Consider the following 14,461-nt stretch of genomic DNA (forward strand, 5'->3'; position numbering starts at 1 on the left):
ATTAAGATTAATTTGTTTGCAAAACAAACCTAGTTTCAATAAACTTGGCCTGATTATTTACATAAGTCCAACAAAGAATAGTGGTTGACTGTATAGACTCTTTTTAAATCTGTTTTGCTGAAACTTTTCATAAGGATTTTCAGACTGAACTTTTCAAAGCTTCTCAAGGCCAAGATGCCAATCCAAGGATTTGCCACTGGAATTGCTTGCAATAGCAATAGATTGGGGTAAATTTCTCTCTTCTTGAAGTCCTTCAAATATCCTGAGGTTTCTTCACCTGCTGGGAAGTAACCATCCTTGCTTACCTGGTATGGCTGCCGGGAACCCTGTAAACAAGCTACCAGGATGTTTTTTCAAGAAGTTTTATTGACTCCATAAAGTCACCTTTCTTCCTTAAAGCTGTCTGGTCATAATCTGAGTCTATGCATACCTCTCTAAAATATGACATTACAGTCACAACTTTGGTAATATACTCATTGTTTCCAATTATGTCATGTTACCAAGAGAACAGATTCTTATTGAATTTATGCCAAAAAAAAAAAAATAGATTGCTATGAAAATATAAGAATGTTCACTAAGAGTTTCCAAATTCTGGAGGGATCATTTAAGGAGAAAAAGATGTTTCAATTGTTTACACAGGTCCATTTTACCAAATTGCTGTAAGTCCTTGCTAACTTAAGAGGAAAAGTTTTCTTAAATCTGGAAAAACACAACATTTAAAAAATTAGCAATAAAACAAAGTCACAAAACTTATAATCATCCTTATCAGTTCATTAAGTCCCATGTTACTAATTTTTGTTCTGCTTGAATCCAGTTTTCCCCTTATGCTCTGGAAACTCTTATCCAGTTTTATGATCTTAAAGGTATTAGAAACTTGTATTTTGGAATATTTTCCATGAGTCTCCTTGGAGATCAAGCATTTTCCAAACATTTTTGCAAAAGTTTCAGTGTAAAACAATAAGTCCGTAAATGACAAAGAGTTAAAAACATGACCATGGTTAAAGATCTGGTGAGAGTTCCTTACAATGCAGTTGACAGGAGAGGTGCCTGAGTGGCTCATTCTGGTATGCCTCAGACTCGGTTTCAGCTCACGTCATGATCTCATAGTTCATGGGATTGAGCCCCACGTTAGGCTCTGCACTCACAGAGCAGAGCCTGCTTGGGACTGACTCTCTCTCCCCCTCTCTTTCTGCCCCTTCTCTGCTCACACTCTCTCAAAATAAATAAACATTTTTTAAAAATGCAGTTAACAAGGAAATTTGGTTATTTCTGTGATATATAATATTTCAAGATAACAACTGGAATTATAAATGATAACATTATGTCAGGACAAATCAGATTTTTAGGAATTTCACGCAAATTCCAGTACACTTAAATTAATAACATATATCTACACAAATATAACCAAAAAAGTTTAGCATCACTTATTTGACAACACTTCCCATATAATTTAACATATCAAGTCAGCCTAATTAGCTTAATACATTTTTTGAAATGTTCCAGGAACCTTCTGAAATATCTGAGTTTCACCAGGTCAGAAAGACTTCATTTAGAATTTGATTTGGGGAAGTTTGTCAAGAATATCAAAACGTTTTGGCCACTTGATCATGGGTCACTGTGAGATAATACTTAGTTATCTGTTTAAGGGACAAGACAAAAACTTCACAGGCAAATACAGAAGTTCACATAGTTCTCAGCAAAACTTCTTTCTTTGTATCAAGAGGACTAGGTTTATTTAAATAATCAAAAACCTGATTATAAAAATAACAAAGCACAGGGAATTATTTTGATAAAAACACAAAATCTTTGCCTTCAAGGTAGATTAGTTTAAAAGGTAAAGAAGAACCTTTCACAGTCTCTTATGAAGAATACACAGATAGTCAAGAAAACGTTATCCTTTTACCAGAGACAGAATCAATTTGTAAAATTATAGCAGCTGCCTTTTGATATTAAAATTGACTCAATTAAGTTAATTTTTATCTTAGCCAGTCCTGCCCATCCATAAAATTCCTTTCTAAAGATTCCTTTCCACAGACTTTCTACAAGTTTCAGATTTTGTCTTGATTTTCCTCTTTTCCATTTTTAAATAACCAGTTTTATGTTGAGATATTTACTTTATTTTCATTCAACAAAATGCATTTCTATTCCTTTTTTTTTTTTTTTTTTTTTTACTGGAAACATATATCTTACTTTTCTTGCATTTAGAGATGTTTTCATATTATTTCTAACAGTTTTAGTTACATTTATTAATTAGAATTCCTAACCCTTAGAAACCTTAATTTCTAGTGAAAACTAAGTAAGCAATTGTGAACTGTGTGTTGCAACAGCATTCTTTAGATTGCCAAATTTATGAGTACATTCCATAATGTACAGTCTTTCAATATGCAACAAGACGTGTTTACTAAGAGACCCAAATAGTTCTTTAATTCCTCTGTAACAACCAGAAGTAGATAGGCCCATGTTTAGTAATTATATTATCTTATTTGGAAATGATCTAGATATTCAGTGAATTTCTCTGAATTTAAGTTAGCAAAACTTTAAAGGTTCAACTTACCTAAGATATTTGGGGAACTGTTTTTAAGAACACATACTGTTAAATGTAATGTCTGTTAAAAAGTTTACCTAAAAACTCTTACCACTACTAATGTCTATCTTAATCACTCGCTTCCAATAATTATGTTTAGACTACCACTGAAAGCTTCATGAGACATTAGACACAGCCAGCCATCACCCTAAGTTATCCTTGCTGATAAATTTCGTAAGAGATACAACATGAAATTATTTGACTAGTAAACCAAGGCAGAATAAAATTTGTATCTCTGCATTATATTCAATGTTGATAAATCTAAAGACATACCTATTTTAATGAAACCAACAAACTTAAACTAGTTTTTATTTACCAAAGATTATACCAAGTCATGTGAACTTGAAAAACATATGGATCCATTTTTGTTAATTTCTGAGAATTCAATTTATATAAGTGTTTAATTTTCTTTATGTGAATTAAATAGAGCTATTTTTCAAGTTAATTTTGGTAATATCATCTGGAGGCAGAAAAATATCACAAATCTACAGCATACATATACAGACATACAGAGACCTTAAAATTTTAGACATGAGACAGGTATGAAAATGTAGAACTTACTATTAAAAGAACAGTAGAAATGAGTTAAATTTATCTGTTCAGATGGCTAACGATTTTTTTTGTTTTTACTAATATTTGTGGAGAAGACATTGATTTTTTTATTTGCCTAAATTTCAAATGACCTTTTCCCCTTTTGTTCTTCTGATAAAAATTACCTCCTTGGGGCGCCTGGGTGGCGCAGTCGGTTAAGCGTCCGACTTCAGCCAGGTCACGATCTTGCGGTCCGTGAGTTCGAGCCCCGCGTCAGGCTCTGGGCTGATGGCTCAGAGCCTGGAGCCTGTTTCCGATTCTGTGTCTCCCTCTCTCTCTGCCCCTCCCCCGCTCATGCTCTGTCTCTCTCTGTCCCAAAAATAAATAAAAACGTTGAGGGAAAAAAAAAAAAAAAAGAATTACCTCCTTGAAGTTTGTAGAACATTTACATCTCAAAGGCACAGGGAAGGAATGCAAGCTCCTTTAAGAAGAACTTTGGTTTCCCAAGGCCAATATTTACAAGCCTTTTGAAATAAATAGCAGAGGTTTAGGGAATGGTAAAAAGGATTGGTGGACTTTTAATTATTTCTGGAACCTCACCTAAGGTCCTATAAAGACTAGATGTTTTAAAACAAGGACAGCTGTTTGAATTCCTCAAAGAATTGCTACAAGGTATCTAAGAACTGTCACACCCATCCAACTATGTTGAATGTTTTTCTTCCCCTCTGGGTATATTTAGTTTAGGAGAGAAGCCCTAAAAAAAAATTCCTGTCAAGCACTGAATATCAGCTTTATTCACAAATTCAGTCAGACTCATAGCTTCCCATCTAATTTCTATTTTTTTAATCTACCCACCAAATCACAGGAGGTAATCCATTTATGAAAACTTTTGTGGATCTAATATTCTGCTTTTTAAAATTTTTTTTTAATGTTTATTTTTCTGAGAGAAAGAGAGAGAGAGCACACGCAAGCAGGAGTGGGAGGAGGGGCAGAGAGGGAGACACAGAATCCGAAGCAGGCTTCAGGCTCTGAGCTGTCAGCACAGAGCCTGACATGGGACTCAAGCTCACAAATCATGAGATCATGACCTGAGCTGAAGTCGGATGCTTAACCAACTGAGTCACCCAGACGCTCCTAATATTCTGCTTTTTTAATCTTTCCACCAATCACAGGAAGTAACCCATTTACAACAACTTTTGAGGGTTCTCCCTTAGTTTAAGAAATTCTTTAACTATGGCTCTTAATTCAGCCTTTGACCAAGGAGTGGAAGATAGCTGAGGAGTATTGCCCCCAGTCGCAAGTGATTTTGTTTTAAAAGGTAACTTTAATAGTCTCTTCAGAGTGGAAAGGCAGTTCAGACAAAGAATTAGTGAAATGTGAGCATTCAGGTAAAGACTGATAGAGGGAAATAGTAGGAGTTATGTCAGCCTTAATGACTTTTGTTTTAGGTACCTCTTGGATCTTTAGTATTTCATTTGCCCAATTTTCCAAATATCCACCTCCCTTTTCTTTTTTGATGAGAAACTTATCCCCAATATTTGCATTTTAAAGAATGGCTCTTAGGTCCTACAGAAGATGGGGGCAGAAAACTTCTATCACAAAGGCATAGAGAAAGTAAGTTTTCTCCAAGATGGAGTTTTTGGGACATATTTGCTTCTTATTAGAAGTCCAGGGTAATTTAAGTTTTTCCTTTTTCTTAAGTGCAGGACAATTCTGTTTCCAGTGTCCCAATACTACAAGCAGTTTGAGTTGAATAGGTGAGGTCTGAGGGTTGGTGACCAGTGAGCTCTGAATTGCTGCCAGAGCCACATTTCTGGTTTTGTAGAAACTTGCAGAGAGGTGGGAAGATTTAAACAAGAGTCCCAGATAGCCGAAAGATATTCTAGAAGGCCAGGAACAGGGAATTGGAGATAAATGGGTGTGGAAGAACGTGGAATTTATTTTAGATATTGTGACAAATAAGCCCACTGACCCAATCAAAGGAGGGACACAGATACTGGGAGCACAGTGAAGCAAGGCTTTAATCAACGTTCTTGCAAGAGCGGGTGTCTGATGGACAAGCACACTTGGAAAGGCAATTTATCTCCTAGTGTGCAAGTCCCTCCCCTGATTCCTCATTGGCTGAGTGCTACAGAGATGATAGCCTTACCCTGACATTGCCTATGCCTGTGTAAGGCAAAAAGTAGTCTGATTGGAACAAATGTACATTCTTGAGGTGACACAGAGACTTCAGTTCTTTGGCGCATGCTCATAGCAAAGCCCGAGAAAAATAAGCCCATGAAATGGAGTGGGGAAGAACCAGGAAGTGAAGTGTCTAAGGGCTTGGGACTCAATTGTTGGTCGGGGGGGGGGGGGGGGGGTTCATACATATTTCCAATAGGTTGTAAACCTTTTGTTAACTAGACAGCACAACTTTTATTTGGTATTTCTAAAAATGAATCATTCTCACAGATATGGACTCTAATTTTCGTTCTGAATATAATTTCTGTTCTTTCATATTGTCAAGGAAATCCTTAGGGCTAGCTGTTACACTTCTTTGTGTCCACTTTTTAATTTGGTCTTTCCATAGGTACCAATAAGACAATTGTTTAAGATAAGGGCTTTCTAAAAAAAAAAAAAAATTCGGGGCGCCTGAGTGGCTCCGTTGGTTGAGCGTCCGACTTCGGCTCAGGTCATGATCTTGCGGCCAGTGAGTTTGAGCCCTGCGTCGGGCTCTGTGCTGACAGCTCAGAGCCTGGAGCCTGTTTCAGATTCTGTGTCTCCCTCTCTCTCTGACCCTCCCCCGTTCATACTCTGTCTCTCTGTCTGAAAAATAAATGAACGTTAAAAAAAATTTTTAAAAAAATCAATTACAGAAGTTTTTCCAATTCAAAGGATCTCTCATCTGGCCATTGACAGACTTAAAGACAGAATATTCTCACTGACATAAAGCCAAGCTCTAAAGACACAGAATAAGATGACAGAGACAAAAGAAAGCAATTATCAAGTCTGAGAGGAAAGGGATCAATAGAAAACAAGAGTGCTCATAACAAATTTTTACCTAAGGACCAAATTTTACCAAAAGCCTCCACAAATATTGTCTCCTGCTAGTCTAAATTTAGATAAGGACTCTTACCATTCTCACTTCCATCAGACCCTACATGCAGAGATCCAGGAGACTGATGGGTAAGAATTCTTAACTTCTGCCAGCTTGTGTCCCAGAATTCAGAATCTGTCAGCTGCCGCATCCCTGGAGTGAGTTGTGATGGTCCCTTCACAGGTTGCCAAAACTGTAGGGGCAGAAATGTTTTCCCTTCTTCCTTAAGTCTAGAGTCTTTGGTCTAATAATGAAATTGATATAAGACAGATTAACAGGAAAAAGTTTAATAACATGTATACCTCTTATTTATATGGGAGAGACCTAGGAAAACCGAGTAACTCCCCCAAATGACTGATGCCATCACCTTGAAACTATCTTCAGCTAAAGACAAAAGATGTTGAGAGTGAGGAGTCTGTCACAGGAGGTTATCAGGAAAAGCACAGTATTCAAGGGTAAAGTTGTTATGCAGATTTAAGTCCTTGTCTTAGCCATTGGTAAGAGTTTCTAGGGATTTAGAGTACTCTATCTCTTGCTGGTATAGTGAGGAAGGCATCCTTACAAGTAGGAGATTTCTTAATCAGAGACATAGAACTGAAATTTATCTTAAAATGTCTTTCTCAAACTTGTTTGCATCTATTAGATTTATCTGAATTTTATAAAGATTCCAAAGCTCAGATGTGAGGTTTTCCAATCGGATGGAGGCCACCAAATGTGCGGCAGCCCCTTTGGGTGGAAACTGGGGGTATAGGTGGTAAAAGAATTCACTCAAGGCAGAACAAAAGAGAGAGATGTTTACTGAATACCCCACAAGGGAGCAGCAGGCAGGACAGCAAAGGAGAGACTGTCTCCCACAAGACAATGGTGGGGGGCTGTAGTTAAATGGGGAAGGTGAGGAGGTATGGGAATGTATGGAATTTTCCTTTTTTGGTACCTGTGCCCAAGTGTAAGTAGCCCATTGGTCAGCTAGGGCTTACATATATCTTGGGTGGGTTGCCTAATGGGCCTATTTGTATTCAGCCAGGGGTTTGGGGGTCACTGTGGGCCCTTCATCCTCACTCAGATTTCTTTTGTTCAGGTTGTTTGCCTGAAAGCAGCCTCTACATAGGCCACACCCCAGAATAATTAAATCATAACTTCTGTGGTGGGATGCAAGCTTTGTAGAAGGACTCTTGCACAAAGAGTGGTGACACCGAGGCTTTTCTTACCAGGAAGCGAGTTTATTTGTGCTGACATGGGCTCAGAGAGTTTGTACCTGAAAACCTAAGCCCTGAATGCCACGTGGTGTAGTCTTTTATGCATTTTCTATTTCTTTGTCTCCCATATATGGGTAACGCATAAACATACAGGCTGATTGGGTGCTCTCATGTTACAGGGACCTGAGGGACGTCACATATGCACACAGCCAGGTTGCCTTCCCTTATCTTGAGGTCTTTTCGTACCATATTCCTGAGGGAGGGGATTCTACCACAGCTTCACTATTTTTTAAGCTCTCCAGCTGATTCCAATATGTAGACAAGTTTGGGGAACCACTCTTTTGTTTTTGTTTTTCAACTGTTTGTTTATTTTTGAGAGAGAGAGAAAGGGCATGCGTGAGTGCAAGTGGGGGAGGAGCAAAAAGAGAGGGAGACAAAGAAACTGAAGTAGGCTCTGCACTGACAGCAGAGAGCCCCATGCAGGGGCTTGAACTCACAAACCATGAGATCATGACCAGAGCCAAAGTTGGACTTTCAACCGACTGAGCCACCCAGGTGCCCCAGGAACCACTGTTTTAAATGATCATTGGGTCAAGCCCTCGTCTTCAGACAGGTAAAAAAAAAAAAAAAAACCTTGAAAACAAATTGATGAAGGTGAGGAAGAAGGATGAATCTGCATTCCCATTTCTTTTTGACTCCTAAGATTTTCTTCCTTGTTCTCAAAAGCCATTAGAGATAAAATCCTACTCAGCTTAAAACCCACTAATCATTTATCTGTCTTCAAGGAAATCCTAGTTTCAGCTAATTATGTCTCACCAGTTGATACTACCACACTCTTCATAATAGAAGTGGTGCAGTTTACTCATGCGTGAGTATGTATGTGTGAATAGATACATGAAAGCTAAGTAACACAGTCAGTTCTAATTTCATCGTATTGGTACACGTGCAGATGGTCACATATTTTGGGAGATGAATCATACAATATCTCTTAAAACATAAGATTGTCATTTAAGTTGCTTAGCAGTGAACTTGATTTTACATTGTGAGAATTAAGTGTTATATTTCCTGCCTGACAGAACACTCTCAGGAATCACTCAGCTGCAAAAAATACTCAAACAATTAGAAATCCCACAGTGGACCTTCAGGACTTTAGAACATTCTATTTCTTTTAGCTTTTCATAGTCTGAAATATAAGGAATTTACTTGAATACTGAGAAAAGCAGAACTTTGTCCTTCATGTATGAATATAAAATACTTTATTATATAATTATGACCTTGTTAGTATTTATATATTTATGACTATTTATCTTTCATAGTTGAGCAGTATTACAAAAACATGCTATCAAATGACAAAAATAATACAGTTTAGAAATGAGTGTGAAGTCCTTCATTCAAGTGAAAACAATCCATGGAATGAGGGAGTACGCTGCCTAGCAATCTATGGTGCACTCTTCCTAAGGGTTTTGGGCAAGAAAGAGTTTTATAGAAGAAGCAATGCAGAAACAGGGCATAGTTGGCTGGGAGGTTAGGGATTGATTGGTTGGCTGGGAGGTTACGGATTGATTGATTGATTGATTGATTGATTGATTTTTATATGACCAGTATGTCCTGGTCTGTAGAGTAAAGTAAGTTAGCTAAAGCTGTGTTGGAGGATTGTGATTGGTGTGTATTAGGTTTCCTTGACAGTGAGGTGTTCTGTATAGACGTTGTTTTGTGTGACCTGTCATGCATTTCTGCCTAGATCTGCACATACACAATCATGGAGGGCTTTGTTGGCTTTCCATATCTGGCCTCAGGATTGGAACTGGCCCTTCTGTTTCTGATGCCAGGAGGGATTAACTTGCCTCTCCTCCTTGAGCCAGACCATGCTGGCCCCCTGGAATGGATCAGGGAGGGAAGAGGACTATGCAGACACCCAGCCTCCTAAGATTGTGATATGATAAGAGAAACAGAGAAAAACCAGCTCGCTCTGGACTGCACTTAGGCAAACTTAATGACTAATCATAAATCACACATGGGTAGTATATATATCGCCCTGGCTGGAATAGCTAGTTGGAAGTCTTACCTGAGGGGAGGACGCTGGCCCAGGACCCTCAATCACCCAGGACCCTCAACCGGGGCTCCAACCTGGCAGTTCATTGCAGGGCTTCCCTAGCCAGAAAGTTGGATATTGTGAGTACATGATTTGATGTATTAATCCTTCTTTGTTCTTCTCTATGCTTCTCTCCCTCTTTATGTTTACTATAGTTGCTTAATTCCTTATATTTCCTTTCCCTTATAATTAATAAAGCTTTCTTCCATGAAACAAAAAGTTCAGCTATTGCAAATTACTATTATTCAGAACAGGTGTTTACTATAAATGCAGCTCACTTAGTTCAGATTTCTGATAGAGGCCAGGCCACTGGCACAGCCTGCATTTTGTGGGTCCTGATGCACAAATAACTTATCAATGCCCAATTCAGTGATGGGTGATTTTCAGGAAGAGTTGTTCATACCTCGAAAAACAGAATTTCAACAAACCATGTTTATCAAACTTGTGGATAACATGACATGAGAAAGGGGTAAAAAGTACTTTACAAAATAGAATAAAAATCCCCAAAGATAGCAATAGACTGGGAAGATAGAGTTACACAGAAGACTACAGGGTCCATTACTTAGCTGGAAGAGCCAGTTGCTCAACTATACAATGGGGAAAATATGGGACTTTGCAATAGTATACATAAAAATATTTTAGGAAGTTTTAATTAAATCTTGTTTGAGTCTACAGTACAATGTACATTCCAGAAAGCTTGCATAATTTTAGTCTGCATCTACCAAAAATTGTACTAAGTAATTCACATAGTATCCTTGGAATATGAAATTGAATTCTGGACATAATGCTCCATCAAGATAAGGTGGAGTGACCAGGGTGAAAAAACATCTCAAAAGCACACATAATAGGAATGTTTGAATAAGCTAGGGATGTTTTTTTACGAGATGTTTCAAGCATCAAATGACCATATCCAAATATTTAAGAGATCATCCATGTGGAAAAGGAATTAGACTTACTTGAATGTTCTACTCAACCTCAGCACTTTCAATCAATCTTCCTTCTCATTAATACAAACTATTAACATAATTTTACTTATTTTTCTTGTTATCTGAACCCACCCCTTTAGGATGAAAGCTGCATAAGGGCAGAGATATTTGTCTCCTTTATTCCTTGTACTTTATCCTTTGTGCTTAGAAGAGTGCCTGGCACATAATTGGTGCTTAGCAATGAATGATGAATGGACATTTTACTGAATGATGAGTGGACATAAGAGATGGAACTGAGATCAGTGGGTGAAAGCCTCGGAGATTCAAAACTTGTCTCAGACTCAGGGAAAACTTTCCTGTGAGAAACGTTAAAGCTTTCTGCCCTGGCCCAGAAAGTAGTAAGTGCTCCAATCCTGGCAGCATTAAAACATGTGCTTCCCAGGTTAACGCTTAGTAGAAATACTACAGAAGTGGCACTACCAGGCATTTGGTACTCTAATTTAGATATCTAATTAGATCTATTTATCTAGTTATCTAATAAATATCTAATTAGATATTCTAATTTGTTGATGAGATTTTACAATTTTGTAAAACACTTCTTTTTGGCATTTACTTTCTTTTCATTTAGATGACAAGTAAATAAGATGTTGAATTGTTTTTCAATAGGCATACTCTTTTTCTTTGCTAGATATACTTTTCAAATATGGTATACCTAAGGGAATTGTAATAAAGAGGATATTTGGTTGTGAAAAAAATCAGGATCACTGATGCAATATAACATTTATCAGGTGAAGAAACATGGTCCAGAGACAGTAAGTAACTGAAAGGGCCATATAGTCAGAACTCTAGTCCCAGGCCAGTGCTTGCTTAAGGCTGCTCATTCTACTGCAGTAGTAGGTCTCTGTGTAAGTGGTGTTCAAATTCAGTCACCAATGTGGATGTCCCATCAGGTTAATTAAAGAAGTCCTACTTGTACTTATTTATTCATCTTAGTAAGTTTGAGGTCATGTACAGAATTAACAGAAATAACAGACTGTAAAACATGTTTAGACTAATTTTTTCTTAATTTAGAGAACCAGTAAATGTTCAAATTAAACTTCTAGCTTTAAGTGCAATATGTGCTAGAACAGTATTTGATCTTGAACTTAAAATGGGTACATTTAACAACTCTTCTTCTTGCGTTTCATGTTCCCCTCTTTTTCCCAAAAGCAGTGATCCCGAAGCACAGACCTCTCAAAATTTAGGAACAATTATTGTAGAAACATCCCAGAAAATAAGTGCTATAGAAGATGGAAGAGACCAGAAACAAAGTGACCAAACAGAAGGGAGCCAAACGCAAGGAAAAGAAATGGTACGAATATATTCAAACACAGATGGCAAGACCCCAAAGGTATATGACACAGTGTTCCTTGATTATAAGCTATGTTTTTAATTTTATCTTATGTTTCATAACTTATTTTTGTTGCTAATAATTTAATTTGCATCCTTAAAAAAATTTTTTTCTGTGAAGTATACGGTGAAAATACTCAACTTTTTAATAATTTCTTAAGAAGACTAGTTAGGAATCACAAGACTCAAGGAAAAATATGATTGGTGAGTTTTATGAGTTTTAATTCTGCCTCATATATCCCAGCCTGGATGCTGAATAAACCTGCCACACGATGAAAGGCCCCAATAAAACCCTGTTCTCTCTTGTTAAAGGACCAAGAAAGGGGCAGCCAAGCAAGATAGAAAATTTTTTACACAGTAATCACCCTACTGTACCCAAATACCACAGAAAAAATTGCAAACCTACCTCTACTCACATTGATAAAGACCTAGTGGGGAGCCTAGGCTTTTACTCTCACCTGGCTCTAAGGAGTCACCCCCAACTTCTCCTCCACCCATCAGGGTGGTGTTAGAGAAGACAAAATGAGGGGCCAGTGGTAATGACTCCCTGCCATCTTGTCATCAGAGGCCATATAAGGAGCTAGACATCTGAGTTCATCCATCAGTGAAAAGATGACCCTCTCCATTCCTTGCAGGGTGATTTCAAAGGCCAAGGGCAGAGATGGGGACTGTCACACCTCCTGTATCTATAAAGCCTCTCACTCCCCACTCCCCACTTTGTCATTGGACTCTAAGTGAGGAGCAGAAACAAGTCCATGCTCCATCTCCCAGGCAGGATGGCATCAACCTTTGGGGAATTTGAACTTTCACCTCCACCAAGCAGTAATGAGGTGCTCCTCCCCAACCTCTTTGGTGGGGACTTCCCATTCCCAGTTGGAAGTAATGAGGTGGCTCCCTTGCTCCAGCAATATGGTATAAGAGGAGGCCTGCTAGAAGAAATAAATAAGATCCAGAGTGTTAAAATAAAATCGGCAAAATGTCCAGGATACAATGGAAAATTACTCATTATACCAAGAAATCAGAAAAACCTCAACTTGAATGAAAAGACAATCAACAGAAGCCAATAACAGGATGACACAGATGTTGGAACTACATGACAAGCATTTTAAAGAAGACATCATAAAAATGCTTCAACAAACTGTCACAAACAGACTTGAAACAAATGAAAAAATAGAACATCTCAAGAATGCAATGGAAAGTCTCAGCAAAGAAATAGAAGATATAAAAAAAGAACCAAATGAAATTTTAATAAGAAATAACTGTTTTGTGAAGATTGTGACATCAATTCCTACCACTCAGTGTCATGTCAAGACTGATTACAACAAACGCCCACCATGAGAGGAAGAAAGGTTTATTTTTTACATAATGGAATACAGAATCTAGAATGAATTCACAAGTATAAACAACTGATTTTTGACAGAGAGGCAAAAGCAATTCAATAGAGGAAGGATGGTCTTTTCAATAAATAATGCTGGAGTAATTAATTGGATATCCCTAGACAAGAAAATGAACCTATATCTGAACCTCACACCTTGTGCAAAAATTAGCTTGCAATGGATCACAGATATAAGTGTATAACATTAAATCATAAAAATTCTAGAGGGAAACATAAGGAAAAATCTTCAGAACTTAGGGCTTGCTGAATAATTTTTAGAGATGATATCAAAAGCATGATCCCTAAAAGAAATTATCAATAAGTTAGACATCATTAAAATTAAGAAATTTTGCTCCATGAAAGGACCTCTTCAGAGGATAAAAAGACATGCTATAGACTGGAAGGAAGTATTACAAACCATATATGTGACAAATGACTCATACTTTGAATATATAAATATTTTGTTGGGAAACAACAGAATGCTGGCAAGGATGCAGAGAAACTGGATCTCACATATAATAATATAAAGTGGTACCCCACTCTGAGAAACAACTGGCAGTTTCTTTAAAAGAAAAAAAAAGAAAAGAACAAATCATACACATCATACAACCCAACTATTTCTCTCTTGGACACTTATCCCAGAGAGATGAAAATCTGCGTTTACCCCCAAAATCCTATATATGAATGGTCATAACAACTTTATTTCTAATACCTGAAAAACTGACAACAACCAAAATTTTCTTCCATAGTTGAATGGTAAATTGTGATATATCCATTCCATGTAATACTACTCAGCAAAAAAAAAAAAAAAAAAAAAAAAAAAAAAAAAAAAAAGATGCAAATTATTGATACATACTATATCCTAGGTTTGCTTCTTCAAATTTCTCATCTTGAGTTCCTTGAGTTTCCTTTAACATTTTTCCATATTAAAAAGACACTTTAAGTGTGCTGATTTCAAAGTTTAAAATTTTTTAAATTTTTTCTGAAATTTTAGTAAATAATAATACTGGAAATGGTTCTTTTTAATTTAGATCCAGTTAACTTGATATCAGGTCTGGTGACGAATACTGGTAATTTGGTAGCTCTGTCTGGGACATTTTTATAGTGTCATGACTGGCTCTTAAGGCCTAATATAGCAATGAAACATTTAAAAAAATATATATCTGATATACTGGTTCTAAAAAAGTTCAAATGAGGCATTTCAAAAACAAACATTTTGAGAATGAAACAAGTTCAAAGGAAAAGTAATTGGTTTAAAGGACAACCCTATCTTAGATAAAATATTTGGCTCA

The 14,461-nt window shown here is 37.1% G+C and overlaps 1 protein-coding gene across 3 annotated transcripts in view; it reads left to right on the forward strand.

Annotated features, from left to right (window-relative positions):
• CNTLN (centlein) overlaps positions 1-14,461 on the forward strand; it is a 329,566-nt gene that overhangs the window by 222,386 nt on the left and 92,719 nt on the right. For 2 of the 3 annotated variants that reach the window (XM_086685372.1, XM_025934944.2), the window contains exon 16: positions 11,615-11,795. In XM_086685372.1, the coding sequence (XP_086541498.1) occupies positions 11,615-11,795 (181 nt within the window). The remainder of the gene's footprint in view (positions 1-11,614; positions 11,796-14,461) is intronic. The other variant, XM_086685371.1, reaches the window with a different exon arrangement.

Source organism: Puma concolor, chromosome D4, assembly GCF_028749965.1.
Source record: "Puma concolor isolate L17-30 chromosome D4, mPumCon1.1.hap2, whole genome shotgun sequence".
Taxonomy (NCBI): domain Eukaryota; kingdom Metazoa; phylum Chordata; class Mammalia; order Carnivora; family Felidae; genus Puma; species Puma concolor.